Here is a 26,962-nt window from a genome sequence, read left to right as displayed (position 1 = left end):
AAAGTCTCCATTGCCATCTCTGGATGGTTTCTTATCCCCAGTTGATTTTAAGGATTGCAACAGCAGAGACAACTGGTGCCAAACTCTCAGTTTATGTAAACTGGTGCAGCTCCAACAGCAGTGATCTCTTCTGAGGGAGCCTCATCCTAGAGAACTAGTGTATGCCTTTGAAAAATTCAGTGTACAAGACCTTTAAAGATGACTGTTTTAACTCTGGCTTCACAACATCTCTGCAGCACAGCTTGATGTGTTGCTCCTTTGGTTAAGTTACCACTTTCATGGTCAGAACTGATAAAGTGAGAGGGATTTCCCACATCCAACACAGGAACTATATAGGTTTTGATAGAGTGCTTCTTGGTCAAGGCAAGTCAGAATTACCCCCAAATAGCACATTGTCCCTGAGATCTCGAGTTGGAGTCTCAGTCATGCTATTTCCCAGGTAAGAGCCATATCAAATGCCAACTTTCAGCTGTTCCAGAGTGTGCATCTTGTCCTTTTGGGATAACTGACCTTTATGTAAGTGTGCAAATATTACACTTGAATTAGAATATTAGATAAAACGTTGGGATAAGGACTTAAACCTGAGGCATTTTCTCACCCAAAGAGTGCTTTCCTCCTCTCTCACACTCCTATCTCTGATTCTTTTGCCTTTATGTGTGTTTTCCAAAACATTTAACTAATGTGAAAGCCCTTGGGTTTCCCTCAGTGTAAAATGCTGTGTATGTGAAGTCTTGAAACAGGAAAACTGCTTCCTACTCTGATCTTCTCCAAGGCAGGGAGTAGCAAAGATCTGGACTGCTTTTGCAGGGAATTGCCTGCATATCAGCTCTGTCTTCCATCAGCTTCATCTCCATTTGCAGGCAGATTAGCTTTCACTTTGAATTGTTCTGATTTTGCAACTTGATTAGCAAGGTGCCTGAGTGCTGTAGCTGCTGGTTTCACTTCTGGAGTTGCACACATGGCATTAACACGTTCTTAGGAATTCGGTACCCACAGAAATGCTTTCTCTACCTTGACTTGTCTGTTCTCCAAGGACCACACTCTGCTTTATCCTGAAGGGCAGATGGGCCTAGAAGTATCTTTAGATGATGAAAGATTTTGTCTTTGAAAGGGACAGTATATAGATTAAAGAGAGCAGTTTGTTAGGATTGTGGAAGTGGGGGAAAGAGAGGGAATTATAGTATCTGTGAGATCTCTGCAGGACCACTGCTTTTCTCCTAAGGAAGCAAATGGTTATTAATGAACACTTTCAATTTATTCTTTAAAACATTGTGCATCCAGCAAAGGATAATAATTATTATCTCAGTTACAGACAATTCCTTGAGGCTTTATCTTGCCGAATCACCAACCTCTGCACTAAAATCTGTTATTGAGATGTGGCAAATGAAGTGGAAATTTACAGTGGTATTCAAGTTTGTTTTGAACATTCCTGTTGTCCAGGCATTTGAGTTATATTTTATACTAAAAAGAGAGAGGAGAAGAGAGGAGAGGAGAGGAGAGGAGAGGAGAGGAGAGAAGAGAAGAGAAGAGAAGAGAAGAGAAGAGAAGAGAAGAGAAGAGAAGAGAAGAGAAGAGAAGAGAAGAGAAGAGAAGAGAAGAGAAGAGAAGAGAAGAGAAGAGAAGAATTTTGTCTGTCAGTGGAGCAGTAATTAGGTGACTTGTTCAAAGTTACAGGCCAAGTCCCAATCTGCAGAGGCATTAAAAGAGAGGATTTCTTAAATTTCTATGGAAATAATTGAGCCATGTTTCTAATCTGTTCTTTTCTCCTTCCTTAAATACTGAAGCGTGACAATGGGTTATGAGTTTTTACAACTGGAAGCATCCTGAGAAAATCCCACATGTAAATATCAAGAATGCAATTTCTTTAGCATCTTTCATTGTGGAAGATCTTGAAGTGTTGCGTGCTCGAAACATCAAGTCCCAAAGTAGTGACCTGCTGTTAATCAGAATGAATGTGAGACAGTGAACATTCAAGGGTGTTAAAAGGAAACAGTACTCCTAGATAGAACTGCAGCTTTTTATAGACACACACACATATATATGTTTCTTAAATCTGAAGTTACTGTGTATTGCAAATCAAACCATGTTTCCAGCTTCCAGTTGCTCTTACTGTATTTTCCTCTCCTGATGGAAAAGCCCATGAAGTTCTCTGTCTCAAACAGAGGAGATGATCACAGTGGAGCACTTTATTTTATCTGAGGCAAAATATATGTGGTGGTTTAGCCCTGGCTGGGAGCCAGATGCCCACCAAGTTATTCTATCACTTCCCTTTCCTAAACTGGAAAGAGGAGAGGGAAATATAACGAGAGGCTTGTGAGTCGAGATAAGGACAGAGAGATCACTCAGCAATTAGTGTCACGGGCAAAACAGACTCAACTTGAGGAGAAGAAGGTTTGATTTATTAATAAACTATAGAACAGGGAGATGAGAAAACTGAATCTTAAAACACCTCCCCCTACCCCTCCCTCTGCCCAGGACTCCCCTTCCTTCCCTCCAGCAGTGCAGGGGATGGGGGTTGTGGTCAGTTCATTACAGATGGACTTTGCTGGTGCTTCTTCTCAGGGAGAGGCCTCCTCACACTTCTCACTGCTACACTGTGTGGTCCTTCCCATGGGACACAGTCCCTCAGTTTTCCCTCTCTCCCCTCCTTCCCCAGTTTTTCCTCTGACAAACTGTATTTCTTCATCTTTTCTTTCTCTGCTGTTGACAGTGACCTCTCTGGAAAGAAGCCTTCGATCTCTGGGGACCTCAAATGATACTGAAGAGCTGCGGGATGGACTGTGAGTTAGTTTTGAATTTCTTCTCATCTGTCTTCACTCTTCCTGCTGTTCCTTTTTCACAGCTGGACACTTTTTTTTTGTCAGGCTTACCTCATGTTTTCCCTTTCTATCTGTGATTAACGATGGTAGAACACATATTGATTGCCTCAAGCTTTGCTTGTGCTGGTTTCAGGTGGCAGAGAAAGGTAGGTAGATAACACAAAGTGATGACACAGTGAGAGAAGGTTTTCTATGGTTGTGTGTGTGTTGTTAGTTTTTGTTATTCAGTGTTTTTGTTGTTGGGGTTTTTGGTTTATCTTCCAAGCCAAGCCAGAGCAGGAGTTTCCCTCCTCTCTCTTTGCCAAAGACGCAAGAGAAAAAAAGCAAGAAGATGTTTTATGGGTGGAAAAGTGTGTTGTGGTGTTGAAACCTGCCTGCCTTTGAGGAGAAAAGGAAACTTTGGCTTCACTTGCAGTGGATACAGTTCATTAAACTCTCTCTTCTGGATGTGTGTGTACACAAACACGCACAGTTAGTTTTCATTGTACGCATGCTAATTAGAGAATTAAAATGGCTTTGCCAAATGTAGCACAATTTATTAAAGCTGCTTCCTCTAATGCAGCTTGCATGCAAAAAAAAAATCAAGTGCTTAGGATGTGGCTCTGATTTCATGCAAATGACTGCAGTTCCTGTTGAGATTCAGCTGTGAACAAAGGGGAGAATTTGGTTTCTATTTCATTATACTGGCTTTATGCACTGTAATTTGCCTGATGGACTTGACTGACCTCCTCCATGCAATAGAAACTCTCAGGGTGGTTTGCACAGTCTCTTTCCTTCTCTCCCCAACCCGTTGCTTTCATCAGATCTGCCCTAATTCACATAGACTCTGTTTTGCAAACTTGAGGATTAAAAATAGGAATAGTAATAATAGAAGATTTGGAACTAAATTTAGGAGACTGGAGAGGATGTTAGTAAAACAGTGAGTCTGTGGAGACCAATGCAATCAGGGAGGATGTTTACATGTACAAAATTATTTCTAGCATAAACCACCTTGGTAACTGCTGGAGATCCTTAACCCAGGAAAGCCTTTCTGTCATGCAGAGTAACTATTGTGCTTGCACTCCTAGACTATTCTTTTTTCATTTAAGAATCAATTCCTTGACTCTTCAGAGCACTTGAAAAAACATTGCTAGATGATTTCCTTCTTTCCTGAGCAGTTACATAAATAGATGCATAATGTACTAATTGCAGGAATTATTTTTGATCTCAGAATTATCATTAATTGTCCAAGTAGCTAAATGCAGCTTATTTTTATTTTAACTGTGCTTCCCTGCCCTTTTTGTAAGCCCCAGAATTCCTCCAGCTGGCTCCTTCCACCCTCCTGGTTCATCCCCTCTGCCTAAGCTCTAGCAGGAGGTCTCTACTGATTTCTCCCATTTGGCTCATTACATCTCCAGACCAAACCATTTCAGGGTGCCAAGATGAGGAGGACTAGGAAGCAGCTGTGTTCCTTTCAATCCTCCCATTCTTTCCTCCTGTCCTAACACTAATGTGTCCTTCACATCGCCCCCTATTTCATTGCCAGACGCTTACAAGTAGCCTTGAATGCTCTGCAAGCATCTTTACCTGTCTCTTGTGAGAGCTGCACCAGCAAAAAGCAGCATGCCATGAATCACAAGAACTGGCAGTGCTGCATATATCTCCAGCTTCAGGAAGAAGCTGAGGGTCAGCTCTTCAGGTGAGACCTTTAGGGCAGTGTTTGCTGCTTCCCCAGCTGCAAATCATGGCTTAATCTTCCTTCTTTGCCACTTGCCCCCTCTCCTTCAAAAGCTGATGCATGTCTCTCCTTGAACATCCTCTAACTTGGAAGATGGTTGGGGAACAATGTGTGAACATCTGGTAAGTTTACAGCCTTGCCTATGAGGGAAATGATAGTGTTGGTGGGTAAGTAGTGAAAATGCCTCCCTTTCTGCTTTCGTGCTAACTGGGTGACTGTCACTCTGCCTAAAATGAGACTGTTGAGCAGCTGAGGAGAGGTAGAGTATTTGGCAAGTAGGGATTCATGGTGAATAGTGCTCATACCACATTATAGTCCATAAACTGTGAAAGTATTTGCTTACCTGGCTGCAGGTTCCTGCTAAAACAGAAACAAACCCAAAGTTGTCTGACTCCTCCCCAAATTCCTGCAGCCTTTCTGCTTTTTGTGCACAAGACTTATAAAGACAATGACAAGGGCAGGATTTTTACTGTCAAATTGGGCTTTTCCTCTCTCTGAAACAGTTTGTCTCCCTTTGATAGCTGAGTCATTCAGAATAAGTACTGCATCTGTGGCAAATGAATCTGGGAGAGTTCATCCCAAATGGAGTGCCAGCTCTAGTCAGCAAGGCAGACTTGACTGCTGATGTGTGAGTAGGGTGTATTTGAGACTCAACAGTGAATAATCTTGGCCAAAGCTCTTCCCAGAGCCAGCACAAATATTTGTTTGCTACATGCTTGGAGCTGGAAGTCTTGGCAAGTGAAACATAAATGAGAAGCTCTGGATGGAGTCTGACGAATGCGATTGACCCTCAATTAATTGGGAAGGGGATGGGAGCAAAGGGGAAAAGGATGCATGGAGCTGGCATGAGGAGCTAAAGCCAGTAGGCAATGCTGAAACCTTCCATCAGTAATACTTGGCTACAAACACCTTGTTAAGTACTGATTATTTATTTATTTTGGCTTCTTGTTTTGGGTTTTTCCCCCTGACTTTTGGTTTAATAATCCAAGCTCCTATGGTAATTATCAGCTTCCTTAGCCAGAGGCTGTGAGATGAGTGGATTCTCCAATGTTAGGCACTGAAAGTAACGAGGTTTTCATTTTAGACCAAAAAAACTCCCCTAAAAAGCCAAAGTAAAGCACTGACTCCAAGAGACACTGTAAAACAGTCTCTACACATATCCACTCACAAGAATAATCAGTCTCCCAACACCCTCAAAAAAGAGGCTGGAAATGAAAGCATCCCTGCAACCCAGGCAATGTTCTCTGAGGAGCATGATATGCTCCCCTCTGTCAGTCTTGCCCTTGTTTGTTCATTACTGACTCAACAGATAAAGGGTGAAGGATGCCTTTGACCATCTGAAAACACAGTCTGGAGTCCAGAGTCATTCCTTTCTGTACCCATTGCCCCTTGTCCTATCATTGGCCATCCCTGAGCACAGCCTGGCTCCAGCATCCTCACACCCACCCTTGATGGATTTGTAACATGAATGAGGTCACCCCTCAGTCTCCTCTTCTCCAAGCTACAGAGCCCCAGCTCCCCCAGCCTTTCATCACAAGGGAAATGCTCCCCTCATAACCCTGGACTGTTTTTCTGTGAGTTGTGGGGTCATTTGTGCCTTTAGCTGGACTGAGATTACCTTTGAATATACCCAGCTTCCACTGTGTGTGCTCTGGGGAGGCTGAATCATTGTCCTCCTGCCTGGGAGCCTCACCAACCTGATGGGAAGGTGAATGAATCCATTCCTCTCAGCTTTTCTGAACAGACTTAAAACAATAAAGGCTTTTTTTTCCCCCCCTCAGTTCATTTTATCATTTATGCATATTGTTTCCTTTTTCCTCTCCTATCCCACCTTTATGTTTGGGAAGTTGGAGGAATAGCTTAACTTTATTTTAATATTTGTTTTTGCTTAAAAAGCTTCTGTTAAAAAGGTTTTAATTCCCCTGGAATGCAGATCCATTCACAGCAGAAAGATAGTTTAAAGTCGTAATTTACCGAGAGAAGATTTTGCTGTTTTATTAAGTAAATCAGACAGAAGCTTTTAAGTGTCAGCATGTTTAATTGAGGGTAGGATTTAATGGCATTATAGCTGGTTTTGTTATACTGCTTGTATAAGCTTTGAAGGGGGAAAAAAAAAAACCCTACATTTCCATAAATGTTTGGAAATGTCGTTTTGATTCTGTTAATATGTTAAACCCTTCAAAGTAATACCTTCCCCGTTCGACTCAGAGAGGATGGATTAACTTTATCTATCCTCCTTTTATCGCTGCTGGCATCAATTTCTGACATGAAAAAGCCCCCGACTTTCTAGGTTTTGGCAGTTAAAAACGGGTTTGCCACATTGCAACATTTGCATGTAACTGTCTAATCCACTTGCTGCGTTAATAACTGTATTGATGTGGCAGAGCTCACCCTTAAGAATCCCCGAGCTCCAGATATGTGACATCTCTGTGATAAATTGCAAAAGCTGGTGATGAACTGCAGAACTCTCCAATGATGATGAATTCATCTGCTTTTGACCATCTTCACTGCTCAGAGAGGTCCTTGGAGTATCCCTTGGCATGCTTGAACAGTTTATAATGGTCACTACAAATCACTCTGTCAGATGAGGTTTTCTTTTCAGTGTTTTCCTCCCAAATTGCCTTTACCAGAGCTTTGAGATGGCCAGAAACCTTGGCTAAAACAATAGCATCTTTGCACATCAAGATAGCCTTGGGAACTAGTTTTAAGCCACAAAGTGATGGAGCAGTGATTAGTTATTTGTGGCAAGTGGTGGATGCTCCAGGAGATGCAAGCATAGGGATGAGGAAAGAAGGCATCTGGGGGATAACCAACTGTCTCCTCTTGAAGTTCTCTTGCTGCCACTGCTTCTTATGTAATTATTTCACTCTTTCATGTCTCAGATTGCAGTTTTTGATCACTCCTTGGTGTTATGATGGGTCAAGGAAACAAGGCCATGGGAGCCTGCTCATTACTGGTGTCTCTACAGTTGAAAACTGAGTGGCATGGGAGCCCCAGCCTTCCCACAAACCCTTGTTCCCATCTGCAGTTTGCATTGTTGCCCAGCAGCTTTAGGTCCAGCTGGTTAAACACCATGGCTGTAACACCTTCAAGGGAAGGTGAGGCCCAGGAGAAGTTGGTTATCACAAGATGAGGACATTGCACATTCGCTCCAAGGGCACAGGGTCTGCAGTAACATCTCGCAGTCTTTATGCCATTCAAGGCACCGATGCAGTTTAACGGAGAGATGACTGTTGCCTTCTGCCAGTGACTAGATATTGTAAAGAGAAGCCTTCTCCCCACCCCATGCACTCTTTTTGATTCAGTGCCTCAGGTGAAAAGTGGACAAGGCTCCCATTTTGGAAGCCAACCACATCCCCCAGTGAGGACTCTGCAGCAAGAACATTTTACACCAGCAGAAGCGTAGCTGGATGTTCCTGCATGCAGAAATACTATCATGCTTGAGTTTTCTTCATAAATTCATTCTAAGATGTTTATTTGGGAAATGCTAAACTCACACTGATGCTATTTTAGTTTTTGGTTTATGGGTGACAGCAGGAGGGATAAATACACAGAATTAACTGCTCCCTTCCTTTCCACCTCGTGGGCCACCATCATTAATATTTTTACTGGTTTATCAGATGCCTTTTTGAGCTTAATAATTGAAAACTGTGCAGATCTCCCCTCCTATTATTAGCCAAAATGCTAGCTTTTTAATTTTGGGTTTACTTCCTTTGCTGTTCTCATGTGTTAGAAATGAAATGTGTTATTTGACTATGTTAAAGAAAGGCGTTTTGAATCAACAGAGCAGAATTCATCCTCCCTCACCTCAATAAACAAACCAACCTCCAGTCTTTTACCTCTTTCCTCCCACAGAGTTGGAGGTAGTGAAAAGACAAACTCACATTTTGTTACCATGGCCTGCACAGGGCAAAGAATTCTTTTGATTTGGGTCAAAATATCCAAGGGGCAGAAAGTTTATCTAATGTCTTGAGTTCCTGATTGGAGTGCCTTGCCTCTGGATTTGTAAGTACAAGTTTTGTTAAAGTTTTATTTTAGCCCAAAATAAAAGATTCCTGGAGGGGGGACAGGATGGCTGTGTGTTTATGGTAAGTTTTTATGTCTATAGTTACACATTCAGTGATGCAGTTTGTATTGATCAACCAGAGGGACCCGTGGGATGAAGTTTGTTAAATCATTCATGTATATGGGTGAGGAGTTGTCAGGGCTGACCATCCATTCTGCCATGGAGTCCTTCAGGGGTCTGACATGCTAATCCAAACATGCTAATATTCATTGGAATGCTTCTATTGGCTTTGTTTAAGGTCTCATTTAATTCCCTGAGTCTTACCCAGGCCATAAAGCCAGGAGCAATGATCCCGTCAACAAGAATGACGTTTGTTGTGACCTGTGGCTTTGTCTGATCCATTCAGTCGTGTTTCTGCAGGCTATCTGTGGAAGCAATTAGCATCCTCTGGAAGTTTTGCTGGGTTTGAGGGGGGCAAAGAAAGAAAGAAGAAAAAAAGCAGAGCCCAGTCTTAGAGAAGACTGCGAGGATCTGCTGAGCCATTGCTTGCTGGAGAAGTCACTCTGGCTGGCCAGCATCACTGTATTTGTTCACTGCACTGCTCCAATGAATGATCCCTTTTGCATTGTGATCATTCAGAACCATAATAAAACAGAGTCCCCCATCCATCTCTCCATTGCAGAAGGTGCCACCAGGGGTTAATCAAATCTCTGGGCTCATTGGATGTTTTAATTGAATAACAAGATGGGTTTTTTTGGTGAATAACGCTTCCATAGGGCACCAATTGGGAAGCAGAAGGAAATCTCATAGGGGGTTGGGTTTAAACCCATTTCCTTACCTTGAGTGAAGAGGAACTAGATAAGCCAGGTGAGGATGCTTTATGGGAAAATGGCTTGAAAGAGGAGAATTGGATAATGCCAGATGAAAAGAAAAGCAAAGAGAAGGGAGGCTGCTTTAAAGAAGTGATGACTTTAATACAGCGTTGAGTGGCTGCTAGTAATGCCACAGCTTTTGGAATTCAGATTTTGTCCAGAAAATGCTTCTAATCAACCATCACAACCTCCTTTTGAATAACAAAGCTGAAGGTCATTTGGCAAACATGCATGTTTTATTTTAAAGGAAGTTAAACCTCAAGGGGATTACACATGTTTCCCAGGACATTATTTTATCGCTGTCTCCTTATATTGTCTCTCTACTCACAAAACACAGATGCAATTTGTACATGGAGAGCTTGCCTGTTCTCATCCTGTGATCTTCATGCATTCAGCCTTGTTGTTCAGTCTTGCAGAATAATGAACAAGTAATGTCATGCTTCTTTCTACGATTGCAAAGTCACATAATGGGGTTTTTCTTTCTAAATTTAAGATAGTGGTGGGGGGAGAAGAAATCTTAGTTCCCCAGTACATCTTCTTTAACCCCTTTAGGGGTTAAACTAGCTGAGGAGGAATTTTGATCCTCTTTTAAAAGTTGTTTTGTTAATATTAATATACTAAATAAGTCCAGAAGATTAAGACTGTACATGTGACACTCCTGTCCTTACCCCTGCACTTTGCAACAGTAAATAGTTCAGTAAAGTTTGAGTGTTTGAACACCACGAGTGCTGTGCCACTTAGTCCCATGGCAACAATCACATTACAAAAGGTGCAGACAAAGAAAGTAAACTTATTGAAGTGTTCAAAAGGTAGAGCATTGAATGGGTGGGGATTTTTTCAACTGTATTCCTCCTTTTCTTTCTCTTAAGCAGCAGGAAATGGTAACTTGTGCACCAAAGTGTTGTCTAACATCCTTTTAGATGATGTTAAAAGATGATCTCTTTCCTTTTGGGTGAAAAATGGAGAAATCTGTTTATTTGAGAAGTGATGGTGGCTGGAGGCAAAAGCTGGCATGGAGGAGAAATGCAAACATAGGGAGGGGAGGAGCAGCAGCTTTTGTTTCTGGTGCAAAATTCCAAGAGATGCAAAGTGAAAAATCTTGGGTCTGCCTCAAAATAGTACTTACATGATCTATGCAGTCTGGTAAGCTTACAACACCCTTACTCCAAAATGCAACTCCCAAATGCCTTTTTGAGCATGATTTTATGCAGGACTTCAGAGGAAGCTAATTGAGGTGGCAAAGCAAAAGATATAAATGGGAAGGAGTGATACAGGTTGCTGTAAGTTTGATCAACACAAATGATGCTGCCTGTAGAATGGAGGGAGGTGAATTGGTGTGACTTATTCAGGTGAACCTGGCCCTATGGAGGGGAGGCCTCCAGGTTTGGTCCCCTCACTCCCAGAGGGACACTGAGGGGCTGGAGCATGTCCAGAGACAGGCACTAGAGCTGGAGAAGGGTTTGAAGCACAAGTGCTGTGAGGAGCAGCTGAGGGAGTCTAGAGAAAAAGAGGTTGAGGGGAGACCTTACTGCTCTCCTCAACTACTTCCCAAGTATTGAGAGATGGGACAAGAAAAAAACCAGACTCAAGTGGCACCAGGGGAGGTTTAGATTGGGCATGAGGACAAAATTCTTCCTCAAAAGGGTTGTCAATCATGGGAACAGGTTTCCTAGGGAAATGGAGTCAACATCCCTGGAGGTATTAGAAAGACCTGTAGATGTGATGCTGAGGGACATATGGATGCCATTTGTGGGTGTCAAGAGGTTGGGACATCCCTTTTTTCTATAGTAGATAGTAACAGGACAAGGGATGATGGGATGAAGCTGGAAAACAAACAGTTCCACTTAAACATAAGAAAAAACTATAACACTGTGAGATGAGGGAGCCCTGGCACAGGCTGCCCAGAGGGGTTGTGGAGGCTCCTTCCTTGGAGGTCTTCAAGACTCACTTGGACACGTTCCTATGCGACCTGATCTAGGTGATCCTGCTTCTGCAGGGGGGTTGGACTGGATGATCTCTAAAGGTCCCTTCCAACCCCCACCATTCTATGATTCTATGTTTTAGTGATGGACATGGCAGGGCTATGTATTGGACTCAATATTTTTGTAAAAGTCTTTTCCAACCTAAATGATTCTATGAAAGTGCAAACTCAGACGAAGCAGGAGAAGTTGGGGTTGTATTGGTAGAGAGTGGTGCTAATTTGGACTGGGTACTCTTAAAACTATTGTCTGTGGATGGACTCCCAAGAAATGAAAGGGAATAATAGAATCCTAGAATGGTAGGAATTGGAAGAGACCTTTAGAGATCATCTAGTTCAACCCCCAAGAGGTTTGTAAAACTGATGCTTTGAGGGCTTCATGCTTGTGTACAGGATTGCAGTGTTTTCCTCACATGAAGCTCTAAGTGCATTTGTTTCCTTTCAGTATAATTACCCAGTAACAAAGTCTGATGCCTGACATTTTTACTGTGTGTTTATGGTACTGCACATGATCACAGTTGTGTTATTATAAGGCAGGGTTAGAGACAAAATCATCTCAGGTGGTTCAGCTGGTGCCGATGGATCGTTTCTGTACAGCGACCATTTAACAGTCTGAGCTAGCAGATTGCAAATGGGATTTAATATGGGTTAGTATTAGCTGCTGAGATGTTGGAGAAGGTAGGCAAAACAGCTGAGGGATTTGCCAAAAAGCAGGTTACAGCAGCAAGTTGACAGGAGATTTAGATCATAGTATTGATAAAGCTCCTCAGCTTCTCCTGCTTCATTTGCATCTGGAGTAGAGGGAAAATCCAGCTCTGTCACTTGTCTGAAGAATATAAATGAAAGAAAGTAAGATTATTGAATTGCCAAGCATGGCAAATTCCCCCAAGCTCGAGAGAATAATATATTTCACTGCTGCTGTACAGTTTATAAAGGTCAGTTTGCACTTCAATTACAAATCTAGGTTTAAAGGTTTTAAAGGACACAGGAAAGAAAAAAAAGAGTTAATTCTCTTTTCCTTTTCCTTTTGTAATTACCTCTTGGAATGCTGATAATATTTCAGACTCATTTGTACAAAGATTTCACAGTACTATAGCAACAGGCATTTGAAAAGCCTCAGTAGAAATGCTGGAAATCTAGGTCCTAGTTTTATTTCTGCATTCTGCAGATGGACAAAATAAGCCTTGTGAATTTTTACAGTGAATTAATCACAAAGTTGGGAAGCAGTCTTGTATGAAAGGTTCAGTCAAATAATGGCAAAGCAAGTTTAATTAAAAAGAAGCCACTTTAAAGGAAAAAAAACAAACCCAAATTATCCTTTTTAACCAACATTCTGGTTATTAATCTTCTTTATTGAAGATGACTTCACACAGAGCTGGGTCTTGGCATACTTGTGAAATCTAAGTTTGACTGGGACAAATAGAGAAAAGGTTTCCAGCAATGAGGACATTACCAGAAAGACGGAATAGCCTTTTCTCTCCTGTGTAGACATGAATGAAACAGGACAGGAAATGTTAGTTTTAAGTAGGTGAATAGACACCTGTGTGTTTTACCCAGATGCTCCTTTACCAAGAGGCCAACTGTCCCAAAGCTCCATATGTTATTTTCTTGGCTTTGCCTGAGTGACCATGCTGCTAAAAAGCTATGAACAGAGAAAGTCACAGGGTAAAGGGTTCTGCTTTGCAGGACCATACCATGATAGCGCTGAATTTGAGTGGGTCCAGCTTCATTATTGCATTTCTAGGGCTGCTAGAGGGAAGGTTTTTTTCCCTCTCACAGCAGCCAAGGAAAACTTTCTCCCTTGCCATGTGTGCTGCAGTCTATTATACTTGTGTCTTCTTTCAACCACTTATGCCTGAGAGGTGGACAATTAAAGAAGCATCTGTTTTTTGGCAAGGGCATTGCTGCCTGTTGCATTTTACATGCCATAGTGGTTTTATGCACAGGGGAGGAAGATGAGGGAGGGGAAAAAGGGGTCAGAAGGAAATAAAATAGAAAAGAGAAGAAAACTTGGAAGATCATAGAGTCATAGAATGGTGGGGGTTGGAAGGGACCTTTAGAGATCATCTAGTCCAACCCCCCAGCAGAAGCAGATCTAGATCACCCCTCAGTCTCCTCTTTTACAAACTAAACAGCCCCAGTTCCCGCAGCCTTTCCTCATATGAAAGATGTTCCAGTCCCCTGATCACCTGGGTGGTCCTGTGCTGGACTCACTCCAGAAGTTCTCTGTCCCTCTTCTAAAAGCTGTCAGTTCTGCATGTGCTTCCAGAGCTGCCTGGCTTTGTCTAAAAACCAAAACATTTGACAACTGGATTGACAACAGGACTGAAGGGAAGCTGATCTCTACAATTTACTGCTGATGCTGTCAGGGCAAGTGTTTGGCTCATGGCACTACAAAGGGTTTTGAGCATCAGGCTGGCCGTGGATCACCCAACATGAATCCCACAGCAGGCACACAGACTCTGAGAGGAGTTAGGATGCTTTTGTCCACTCTGGCAAAATAAAAGGTGAATGAATGCTTTGGGTGGAGGTGATAGGCATCGGGACTCACTGTGTTTTTCTCCACTTTGCCTTGTAGGAAATGTCACATGGCTCATTGCTGGGGTAGAAGCCATGAGATGTAAGGCAATATGTGCCATGTGTTTTCATGTCTCCAGGTCATTTTACTTGGGGACTGGCACCTGGGACAGCTTAGTGCCAGGAACTGATCCCAGCTTTGAGAATTGAAGCTAGGCAAAAGTCATGGCTAAAAGTACCCATTTCCTATAACATATCTCTTCAAGACCCACCTGGATATGTTCCTATGTGACCTGATCTAGGTGGATCTGCTCCTGCAGCGGGGTTGGACTAGATGATCTCTAAAGGTCCCTTCCAAACCTACCATTCTATGATTCTGTCTACAGCACATCCCTTCTTCCTGTGGGTTCCTCTTTATAGACAACTGTGGGCTTTTGGATCACATCTCTTCCCAAACTTAAGCCCACTTGCATACTGAGACAGAGGAATTAGGGAGACAGGGTATGATGTTGCCGCCCAGTAATCCAAGTCACACTCATACTGCTGTGGCCGTTGCACGTCATATATGCTGGTTAGTGCTCATTAGTCACAGCCAAGGAAATGTCAGCTATATTTTGTCCTAATTATCGTGCATCCACAGGGGCTCACTTTCTTTCTGCTCAAGCAGTGTAACCAACAAGCATTATTTTAGCACTTAATTCTTTTCCTAGTGTATAACCACAGATAAATTATGTATGAAAGTGTATCTATGTATGTATATATATATGTATGCCTGTGTACACTGTGTAGACATCCTTAGCTAGATATGCAAACCACTTGATTAGCTATGTATGATAATCATTTTGCTGTGTCGGTGGCATGAGGAGTATCTGCCAGACACACACGTGAATTGTGACGTGGAAGGAGATGAGATGAAATGACAAAAAAGCTAGGACTTTCATTTATTTAACTTCCCATTCAGTAGCTGTCATTTAAGGGACACAGTCTTGAAGCCAAAGGAGCAGTTGCAGTGTCTGATCCTGCCACAATACTCTCTGCTGCCATGGAGAAGGTTTCATCCTGCTCTGTTTTGCAACATAGAGGTAACATATATGAGAATAAGATTACAGATCAGCTTATGTTACATAGGATGAACAGTCAGAGTTATATACTTCCTCTTCCCTTTCAAATGTGTAAAATTCATTAAATACTGAGTAGTTTAGTATTGGCATCTTCTCTCATTGAAGAGTACTGACCCTCTTTTTATTTTGGTGGTTGCTCAGAAATGAAATGAGTATGTACAGTATTCTTCCCACACTTGTCAACTGGCAAGATGATGGGTAAAGAGGGAAGAAGAGATACTTGTGCTTGTCAGTGATGTTTATATCCTGTAAAACACATATATATTTGCTTGTGAAGATATTCCTTAATCCAACTGCTAGATCATTGTGTAGCTCTTAGAAAGCCAGAGCATCTTTTATTGCATTTGTCCAGATTTCCTTTTCAGAGAAAACACATTTTCCCTAGACTGGTCAGAACAACTTCTCTAATCTACCCATCCAAATAATATACATAAAACCATAAATGCACCTGCTTCTCTCATGGTGTTCAGCGGGGGCTGTGAGACAGGGAGTGCTGGGAAGATCTGGTTTATGCATGAGCTGCTGTGCCTGCTCAGCAAAAGATTATTCCTGTGCAGATGGGTAGTGTTACTGAAAAAGTGCACCTTGGTGGCCTGGCTCTCTGGTCCTTTCCCTTGGTATTTTGCAGGACTCGAGGCGAATGACAAGTACCCCTGAGCAATCACGTTGCCTTGTAATTGCATGGAGTGTAGCTCTTCTGCTTAGAGTTTTGCTGCTCGGGAGAAATTTGGCTTGAACTATGTTAAAAAAAGGAGTTTTTGGGGTAATTCTCAAGCTCAAGACTTATCTTTGTTGTCTCAGCCCTAACTTCTTGCTTCTCCTAAGGCATTAAGGATTTTTTCAGTGCTGATTAGGGTTAACAAAAGGAGCAATGAGAACAAAGACATGATCCAAAGAGTTGGTTCTTCTGTTGTGTAATGCGGGATGCTGTGAACAGTTCACCAGAAGCAGACCTTGCTGGGTCATGGTCAAATCTGCTGCTTTTGCATGTTGATTAACACATGAGCAGGAGCACTTATAGAGTCAGGAAGAGAATGTGAAAGAGAAGGAGTTACGAGCAGGCAAACTCACCAGCTCCGTAGTGCCTTATATGTGACTATTACCCTAGAAATGAGACTTCACTTGAGTCTCCCATGAGAGACCCCACGGTTTCTGATGTGACATTCCTCTCTAAGGTTTCTCTGTACAGACAGTGCCTTATTAACATTAGTGTGAGCTGTTGGACCTATCGAGAAAATGTGGTGGCTTAATAAATGATGATACAGGCAGCATTTTATTCATAAATGATGGTGCGGATGGAGGCACAAAGAAGGGAGTAGGAGCTGAAGGAGGCATTAAATCTGGCATTTGTAGAGTGGGAAAATCATCAGCATGAGGGGGAGCAGGAACATGATGGACTGTTTATTGTGAGAGAGGAGAGATTTATGACGAGCGTGAGAACGGCTCACTGTTTTCCTCATCGCCTCCTGTTTTCATGGAGGAATAGAGTTTCTAGCTGGAATCAAAGATTGCCTAAGAAAGAACAAAACACTCTTCAGAGCATCCAGGTAAAATAAATAACCTTAGCAGAGAACCTCGTGTTACATTTTAAACTACCCTTGGCACGGTGTAAGATGATTGTAAAGTTGCAAAGATGCCTAGAAAACACAAACTCCGGGTGAGATGAAGAGCAGGATTGACTTCAAAAGAATGCTACACATAATAAAGTCAGATAAAATACAGAAAGCTGACTCCATCCTCTCATATGCACCCATAAGCATTCACATTTGCTTTTTTCATGCTCTTCTTCACACCCTCTTTGGTTGGCTTAAGGAAAATTGCCCCCTTTCTTGCCTTAGGCAAATTTGACTGCATAGCTTTTATACCCCCATGCCTTCCACCTTGGTGGATGGAGTAACACATCTGTGCTCTGATCAACCTGCCTTATCATTTATATCCTTGTGCAGCCTTTTTGATAGTTTTCTGGCTCAAAGATTTAATAAAATCACCTCTTATGGCTTTCTTAATTAAAAGCTGATTTCACACATAGGTTAGTTGGTTCCCACTGAGCACTAATGACTAGTTTTATAAATGGTTCATTTAACTAAAGCTTTAAGATCTGGTCATAGCATATGCATATAGGTAGGTGTCTCTTCAGCCAGGGATTGTCTTGTGTTTAACCATTTGTATATATGAGATTGTTGTGTATTTAAAGGGATGGTGATCAGTATATAAGTGTCTAAAGGCTTGGGAAGGATGTGCACTGTTTGTAGTGAGCTGTGTTTTCCTTTAGCTGTGGGTTAGGGGTGTTTTTGTGGGTTTGTTCGGTGGTTTTTTTCAGGACTGAGGTAGTTTTTAATCCAATTTACTTGCCACAGCTGTGATTACTCAATAAAGGGGAAAAAACCACAATGAACAGGTTATTTTTAATCCTTTTTTTAGTCATTTCCCCTTCTTTAGTTTCATGCTGTCAACACGTGGCTGTAGGGTGTGAGCTGTGGGTACCATAGAGCATTTAACTCTGACTTTTGAAATCTAGGTTGGTGAGAATAAGGACAAACAAACAAACAGAACATATGCAATACTTTCTGATTACCTACCAATCCTGCAGACTGGCCTCCAGCCCATCCCAATCCCCGTTTTATTCAGGGGAGATGTGTTAAGGAAAAGAAATGGTTTGTACCCCTATGGTACAGAAGGGAAGTAAAGCAGCTCTTCTCTGAAATCTCTTAACCTGACAGTTTAGTGAATCCCAAATTCACTACCCACCACCTTCTTGCCCTTGAGTTTTCAAGGAGAGAAACAGAGGAGCCCCTATGACCCTCATCCTCTAACAAAGCACATGGCACCGACACTAATTCCATCTTTAAGCTTTTAGATGATCTTGAAGTTTCCCTTTTTGTAAAGATATTGGTAAAATAGTTTATCCTGCTTTAGCCATTCACTGTCCAAGCCCCTTTGTAAGGGGAAAACGGGAAGGCATGGGTAAAGGGAGACTGTCCTCATTCCCCAGCCCCAGATTTGAGCTTTTTACTTTCTGGCAAGACTGTGCTTTCAGTAATATTATTGTAAGTTAACTAAGAGCCTCTTTTGCCCTGCTGTGTCAGATGTTTCTTGGTTAGAAATGCTACAGGAGGATGTTCATTGTGTGTTGCTACACACTCCAGCAGTGATGTGCGTGGTGGGTGTGCAGCACTCCTTAATGTGGTAATTAGGGGATGCCTGATTTAAACATGCTAAAAAGGCCTGCTGCCATTTATTTCCTTGTTTATTTGGGAACTTTGTTTGTTTGTTTGCTTTGGTAAATAACCTGACTAATTTGAAAATGTGTGCAGCAAAAAGCCTCTATGGCTCCAGTCCCTTTCAGTTGTCTCTGCCCCCATCATGGCTCTCAGATAAAAAACTCTTGTTGACAGAGAGTTTATTGTGTAAATGTGTATTGAAAAAAACACCCCAAACACCAAAGAACATTTCACTTGAGATAAATTATATAGTAACATGGCAACAAACGTTCCATAAAAATGAATTGGGTCTACCCTTCAGCCTGGTGAAGTAGCCAGGCTTCAATTTGGTCTTTGACTTGAGTCCTTGGCTAAAGCCACAGTTTCTGGGTGAACTATTGCAAGTCGAATTCCAGGCCTAAAATAATTCATCACAGCCTGAGCATTTGGTTTTGGCACATACCTAAATTTATCTTTACCCTGCTTTCATTGTGCTGATGTCCAAGCTCCTGGTATTTATTACATTTTTAGTCAGCAGTCCTTTGAATATCAAAATAAGGCTTGTAAAACTCCTACACTGCTTATTTCACCGGGACAGCAGCTGTGCTAGAAGCAGTTGTAGTAGCAAGAAGAATGAGAAAGATTGCTGTGAGGTATTTTGGTCACTATCAGAATCAGTATTTCACTTAAGAAACAGGACTGTGTCTCTCAGGTCAACACTAAAGCAATAGTCCAGGGACTGAAGGATGTAGCAGAATATATCAAGCCCATCAATCTGTCTAGTGACCCCAACCTTCCAACACCTCCATATTCTGCATTTTGTTAGTCCCCCAAGCCTTACTGAGGCAAAAAGGAGCTATGGTTTTGTTGCTAGTTGATGTTTTAATAGTCTGATTGTCCAAAATAGCTAATTAGTACAGAAAAAAATCATTACTAATACAGTTCTAATTGTTGTTACTTGTACTTTTGCCTTGTTGGTTCCCAGTCATTCAGGTTTGATGTTGTCTTTTGTCTGTCTAAAGTTGACTTTACCTGGTTCACAAGCTAGTGCTGATGTCATCACCACTGATGAACCATGATGAATTGTTCCTACAGACTAGGATGTCTGGTATGGTCTCATGTTTGCATTCCTCCATATCTTGATTTACTTTAGAGTCATAGACAGAACAGCTACTTATAAAATGACGCTAAAGTGGAACAAATGTGGACGTTTGCAATTGTCTAGACAATTGTTATTGCAGCTAAAATAAGCTCAGATGAGCTCAGGTCAAGACAAGCTCAGACAAGTCCTTAAGACCCTGCACTGTGAGGTCAGGCCAAAGCCTGTGCCTTTTTAACTAATGGCAGAATCATATTCTCTGACTACCTTTCTAGTCAGACCAACAAGCAGAAACAACAAATGATGGTGTGACTAATAAAAAGCATGTGAACTGTTTGTTCGTAGCTAGCAGGCAAAGTACAGTAACCAAGATTATCCCAGAAAACAGGGTTGAGGCTCCTTTTGAGGCTCTGTTAAGACTTAAGGTCACTATAATAAATTACACTGTGTTACATCTAGTCCTTTCAGATTTGGGAGCTTATGTTTAAATAGGGAATGAATGACTCTCTGTGACCTGCTAATTAGAAATGTCTTGTGAGAACCAAGCATTAGAGTTGTTCAAAAGTGTAATGCTGTTGACAAATCTGGAGTGTAGCCCCCTTTTTCCAAGGTGATTCATTAACTCTGAGGTCAAGAAACAAACGGCACTTGCTATTCAATATGTGGCACAAGCAACCCAAAAGCCTTCTATCGCTTCCTTTGTTGTCAAAAACTCTTCAGTGGGTGTGAGAAATATTGCACATGGATTTATCACTGAACAAAAAGCAGCAGAACAAAGAAAATCTGGAGGACCTGCATTGCTTAATTAAGTCTGGAAACTGGAGTGGAGGCAATGCTCATCGTTTCTGCATATCTGATAAATGTCAAATGATTCCCACTAAAAATAAATATGTCAAAGGGAAACAGAAAATTACACTTTTTTCATGCTGGGATTCCCCTCATCCTGCCTGTTCTCTTTTCTCTGTGTTAGCTGGATTTAGATATACCCTCAGTCTGGCATAGTGATGAAGGAAAGATGGGCTATAAACCTCAGTCTGTACTTGTGGTTACAACGCTTGAACTTGATTATTCTGTGCTCTGTTTATATTTAGGTCATTTAAACTATGTGACTAGGTAGAGAGAGGGGAGGAAGTGTGGAGGGAGAAGAGAAAGCAGGAGATGGACAATGGTGTACTGACCAGAATATCTGATAGCTGTAGCTGATGCAGGGCTGTGGTTTGGATTAAGTGTGAGAATAATGTTGATAACACACTGATGTTCTAGTTGGTTTTAAGGAGTGCTCATTGTAAGTCAACAACCTGTCAGTTTTCCATGTTCTGCCAATAAGGAGATGCACAAGAAGCTGGGATGGAGCATGGCCAGGAGAGCTGACTCCAACTAACCAAAAGCATGTGCCACACCTTAAGATATGCTCAGTATATAAACTGGGCAAGGTGGTGGGGAGGGGCAGATTGCTTGGTCAGCAGATGGTGAGCACTTGTATTGGGCATCACTTGTGTTTATTCCTTGAGGTTTATTTACCTCTCTTTTTGTTGTGTTCCTTTTCATTACAATTATTACTCTATACTTTGTTGTTGTTGCTGGCTGAGGTTAAATCTTGACAAAGGATTATACTGATCAGTCATGTCTGAGGCATGTAAGTGAAGTTGCAGCCAGAATTTTGTGGGTGATTAGAGATCATTTGGCACTTTTAACTCTAATCTTTGCAAATCTATCCAGTGCTCCTGAATAAGTTAATGTGCCTCATCACTGTGCTGTCTAACCCTTGTTACAATTCTCACTGTGTGTGAATGAGGATTGGGGAGGTAGTTGAAGCACCTTAATATGGTACACAGGCTGCATTGGTTTGATGGGTTGTTAAACACTGTCCCAGGCTGCCCAGGGAGGTGGGAGAGTCTCCATCCCTGTAGATATTGCAGAGCTGAGGTGCTGAGGGACATGGGTTAGTGATGTACAGTGTGAGGTTGAACTCGATGATCTCAAAGGTCTTTACCAACCAAAACAATTCTGTGATGACAAATTTCACTCCAGATTTACCCAGATGATGTGAGTAGGACAGGTTTTTTTAAATGGTTTGGTCTTTTTTTCTTACACATGGATCAGAACAACAGCGACAGGGGAACTCTAAAAAGTTTTAGTGATGCATGTGGTGAAACCTTGGGTGTTTGAAGGTAGGGTGATGAAAGAAAAGACAGTCATGTACAACTTGCAGTAGTACAGATTCAGTCTATTTTAGTATCAAAGCAACTTGCTGGGTTTGTATGTTTTGTCTCACCTTCCTCCCCTGAGTTTTGCCTTTGCTTTCAGAAGTGGTAAGTGGGCAGAAAATGATGGAGTGGATTGGTGGAGATATTTGGGCTTTAGGTAGATGCTCACACACTGCTTCTCATTCATCTCTGCTTCTCTAAAACATCATTCACTAGAGAAAGAAGAGGCAGTCCTTGGTCTCTCTTCTGCCACCACCACGAGCTGATGCTTGTGGCCTGGAGACTGACTTTCCCATGCCCTTAGGCTACTGGAAGAAAGTACCACACCTTTTTCTGTCAAAAGTGGTCTTTCCACCATTGTATGTGAGATCACAACAATCAGTGTTTCTCAAGGATGCTCACACATTGGTTTGTGGAGTATTGAGTCCAACAACTAATAAATGCTCTCTGGGGGTGTGGGTTGCTGGGAAGATGAAGCATTGGGGGGGCTCTTTCAGAACATGGTGTGATATTTGCTAATGCTTGTTTGGAGATGTTTTGGTTTGTTGTTTTTTTCCTTCTAGGAATCTTCTGAAGTACCCTTCCTTTTTTGATGCTTCTTCAATTCCCTCCTGTGTTCCTTGATTGACTACAAAGGATGTTTCAGTGCCTTCTCCTGGGACTTTTGATTGCCCTGGCACTGAACTAAACTATTAGGAAGTTATTAAACTAATGGGAATTAAACATTTTGTCTTTCTCTGCCTGGCAGGGTGGTATTCAAACTCTGAATAATCATCTGCACACACTGAATCTTAAATTTCATATAAAACTATAAGTTGTTAATTAGACTTTCTCTGTCACGTACATTAGACTAATGCTTGTGGCTCATTACTCATCTGAGGACAGCCTGGGTGGTGATCAATCACTTTGGGATACAAATGGGTTTGTGATGACTGACTTCCATAATCCAGTCTTTGAGGGATATGGGAGGAGAAGGCTCTTCCTCTCTGGGAGCTGCTTTAAAGCAAACTGTGAGCTAATACGGTGCCAGCCTGAGAGCCCTGGTGTGTATTCACAAAAGACAAATAGGATGATGTTGATCTCTGAAGAGGAGGGTAAAGGGACACTTGTGAGTAAAGGGACACTTCTGTGACCCAGTTAGTCACTGTAGCTTTTTCCATGAAGAAAGCTCTCTTACTGAAATCATGGACTGATAAAAGACAGCTTCAGCCATGGGAAGGTTGAGTTGCACCCAAAACAAGCCTTGTGGCTGAATGCAGCTACTCATGGAGTACAAAGCTTGTTTGATTTGAGAGGAGTGATGAGGATCCAGCCTCTGAGGATCTAATATGTTCAGAGAGGTGAATACAGAAAAGAAAAATCAACAGGGTTAAAGCAACCAACCTTCCTTGCTGAGTGACTAGACATTTCTGTGCTCCTTCATCCTCCATCTCTCACCATCATCCACTTCCTTGAGGGTTGTGAGATGCCACGGACAGTCCAGAAGGCATTAATTTGGGGGCTTATCTGAAATACCAAGACTTTATGACCTTATCTGACTTGCAGAGACCAAATTTGAGGTCCTTAGCACACCATTCCCCTTCTCTCCCCGTCAGGCATGGCTGGGTTGTATTGGTGTCCACAATCCTTGTCTTGCCAGCCTCCTGTGTAGACTGAAGTGAGAAGGCAGTGAGAGGAGACCTGCCAGCATTACAAAGGAACTTCCTCAAGTTAGAGGCAGATTCTCTTTTTACATTAATTTTCTTGTATTAATGGAAAGGAAAAGAGTATTTGTGATACTGTGTGTGTTAGCAGCCTTAATGCTGGGTTTGCAAAGCAAGTCAGAGAAGTAGTACTTTGTGCTTAACATGTGGGGGTAAAAAATGAGGAGGAGGATTGTGGTAGCAGCCCAAGCTTAGGCTTTGCCTTGTAAAGGCAAATATTTCAGTACTGTGCTGTTCAGCAGCACCTGGTCTAGCTCAGGCTGTGTGTTAAAGAGCTTGTGTTGCTTTCATTGGGCTTATAGGTAGAGTTAACATCATTTATTAGACCAAGTGTTAAAGTTGGAAAAATAGATGAGATTACTTCAGATGCACAAGAATTGTCTTGTAGACCTAAAGCTTCTTCCAGCTCTACCACTCATTTTGATTAAAGATATCTCTGCCTTAAAATGTTGTGTTACATGTATTCTTAGACCACCACAAATTATTCCTTGTTACCTTGGGAAAGAAGGGAGATTGTCCAGAGTATTTTGAAAGGAAAAACCTCCTTTTTCTACAGGTGGTTGTGGCTGTTGGATTTCCTGTGTGGGACTGTGTTGCAGTGCCACTGAGGCTTCAGGACATCCCTATGGGAATCCTGTGCTTGCTAAGTGCTCTGCAAATACATCCTTCATATGAAATGTAACTTACAGTAGGGAAAAACTAAAGGTTAGTTTTAGGTTATAAAGCTCTGAGCCTAGCAACTGAAGCATTGCATGACTCTATTGTCTGGGACTGCTTGGTTGAAGCCATGAGGAGGAGTAGGACAGTAAGTTACTAGGGAGCATAGATTATCTGAGGGAGGACAGGAGATTGTCTCGTGTTAAATGGCAGAGAGAAAAAAAAATAACAGCTAATCTTTGCTGTATTGAGCAGAGACACCTAAGGTCTGTTTACAGGGAGTGCTGACAAGTATAATAACCAGTTACAGCACACTCCCAGGTATGAATCCCTCAGTCTAACATCACTGGGATATGAAACTGTGGAAGAAATAATGGTAACCATAGGATGTCATCATGTGAATCTCATGCAGCACTTTCCAAAGCCCTTTCCCCTTCCCTTCTTTTCCCCTCTCTCTCCTTTTCCCTTTCTCTTTCTTCTTCCCCTTTCCTTTGCCCTTTCTATCTCATTTAAAAAGCTATCAGGAATGTCAAAAAGCTGTCCTAGCTCTCCTTAAGCACCATATGATGGGAGAAGCAAATTAGTAACCTTAACATTGTCCTTGAATTGAGCAGCAAATTGCTAGCTAAAGGCTCTGTGTGTGGACTCACAGGTCAGTGACATTAGCACTAATGTGCCTCTGCACACCCACCCCAGCAGAGAGCAGAGGTGGCACTTGTGTGGGTGGTGATTGCCACTGTAAAAGGAAGAGCAGATGACACAGGAGCTCATTTTGCCTCTAGCAAAGCTTGGAGGTTTAAGGTGGTGAGACAAGGGAAACAGTATTGGAGTTGTTATTTGGAAAAGTGGAGGGACTGCAAGCTTTGGGGTTTGGTAGCTGATGTTTCACGTCGCTGCCCCGTGTCTCCCTGGCTGGGGTCAAAGCTAGCAGAGGAAAATATTTTTGCTGCTGTTGCAGTTCATCACACAGCCCTTTACTCTGTTTTTAGTTTAATTCATAGAATCATAGACTGGTAGGGGTTGGAAGGGACCTGTAGGGACCACCTACTCATGCAGGTCCCATCTAGATCAGATCACACAGGAATGTTTCCAGGTGGGTTTGGAAACCTCCCAAGAAGGAGCCTCCACACCCTCCCTGGGCAGCTTGGGCCAGATCTCTCTCACCTCAACAGGGAAAGAGTTTTTCCCCTATGTTTTAATGGAACTTTTTGTGTTCCAGCTTCTTCCCATGACCCTTTGTCCTATCACTGGATACAACAGGAAAAAAGTGATGCCCTATCTGTCTGTTAACTGAATTTTCTGCCTTCCAACTGAATCCTGGAGATGCTTTGCTCTCTGCTACCACAGTGACCTTCCACAGGAGTGTGCAGGGGATAGTTAGGGTCACAAACAAGGTGAACCTGTGGAGTTGATCTGTCTGATTTGTTCATCAGGCTCCTCCTGTGGTCTTCCATTATCCTTTATCACTTTCTGTTTACCTTCTGCAGTTATTGGGAAATTCCACAGGTAGCATTTGCTTGGTTTCTGTGAGGACATCACAACGTGAAGACTCTCTAAAACACTGTATTTGCCTAAAAAAAAAAGCAACCTGCAATAAAAAAATCCAGCAGAGATGTTCTTTATCTTCATTCTGTGGGGGATTGAAAAACCCTACTGATGTTGCCAGGGCTATTTTAAGCTATGAGAACACAATACATTTGAAAGTTTAATTGCTTGCTGAATAATGTAAGCTGTCAAAATAAATACTCAAGGTCTTGCATAAGGGAACATTACCCCCCAAAAAAAATAAAGAATAAAATAAGACAAGGCAGAAATGTGAAGTCAATGAGAAGTGGAATCACACTTTACTCCAGCATTAGCAGCACCTTTGTTTCTGCAGGCAGTAGTTGCAGCAACAAAGAGCCAGGGAAGATTTTTAGAGGTAAGAATCTTCATTTTCTGAAGTGTTTAGAAACCTGCTGACTGGCTGCTGTAAGTGTAACTGCTCAGTGATAACCTCCCTTTCCCAAAGCTGACAGGGATACAGGCTGCCTTCTCTTCTGGCTAGCCAGAAGGAACAGTTAAGCTCCATTATGCAGATGATAAAAGCTCTCACCCTGCAGAATGCAAAAGAAAGGCAACTGGAGGGGTGGCCCTGGAAACACTCAGATGGACAGGAGACTTTGAGCAGCAGAGCTTGCCAGAGAGGCAGCTTGAAAAGAAAAACTGATGGCTGGGTCAGTGTTGGGGTTTGGGTTTTTTTTCCTCATTTTATTGCATTTGAGGAACGGGTCTTTGTGCATGTTCTTTCTAAAGAGACAGGATTGCATCAGCAGCATACTGGCTCTTAAAACAAATGCTTTTCAGTAAGCACAAACTGAAAAACCTCTCTTTTTCCCTGCAAAATCCAGAGAAACACACACATTGAAGGCTTTTTTTTGGCAGGTCACTCCAATTTAGGTGGAGGTTGGTGAAGAGGCATAGCAAAGCTGGACATGTCTCAGCTAATAGGAAGCCAAGCTCAGAAACACTTAATAAGAAACATGGGATAAATAAAGAATATTTACCTCTTCTTTTTTTGTTCTGCAAATGGATTTTAATACCTAAGGGTTTGAGTGATGTTAATTAAGACTCTTAAATTCCTTTAATTAAGCTGTGTCTGTGGGTTGGGCTGGTGGTCTATAATAATAGCTCTTTTTAACAGTGTGTTGTGCAGAAGGGGATGAGTTGTTTTCCCATGTGCTGTGGCTGCCTACAGCAGGCACTTCCACTTATCTCATTAGTACCAAGAATGATACTCATATGTGGAAGGGACAAAGTGCCATATGTTGCTCTCTTCAAGCTGCAGGTAACGATGTGCTACACAGGTGTCAAATCCCTGACTCTGTTGGAGGCAGAAGATGATTTCTGAGAAGCTGAGCATTTAGGGGAGAATGTTCAGACTCTCTCACACCTGGAAAGAGTCATTTAGGGGCTGTAAGGGTGTTTGGCCCTCATGATGCAAGCTGTGTGAATATGCAGCAGCAGTCTGGTGTGGCTTCTGCTAGATAGATAGATAATAGATAGATGATTAATAAAAGATGATTC

At 42.1% G+C, this 26,962-nt stretch overlaps 1 protein-coding gene across 13 annotated transcripts in view; it reads left to right on the top strand.

Annotated features, from left to right (window-relative positions):
• TSNARE1 (t-SNARE domain containing 1) overlaps positions 1-26,962 on the top strand; it is a 511,254-nt gene that overhangs the window by 188,295 nt on the left and 295,997 nt on the right. For all 13 annotated transcript variants that reach the window (XM_061995192.1, XM_061995197.1, XM_061995196.1 and 10 more), the window contains one exon: positions 2,711-2,780. In XM_061995192.1, the coding sequence (XP_061851176.1) occupies positions 2,711-2,780 (70 nt within the window). The remainder of the gene's footprint in view (positions 1-2,710; positions 2,781-26,962) is intronic.

This window comes from Colius striatus, chromosome 4 (assembly GCF_028858725.1).
Source record: "Colius striatus isolate bColStr4 chromosome 4, bColStr4.1.hap1, whole genome shotgun sequence".
Lineage (NCBI taxonomy): Eukaryota > Metazoa > Chordata > Aves > Coliiformes > Coliidae > Colius > Colius striatus.
This window is presented reverse-complemented; position numbering and strand designations above follow the sequence as displayed.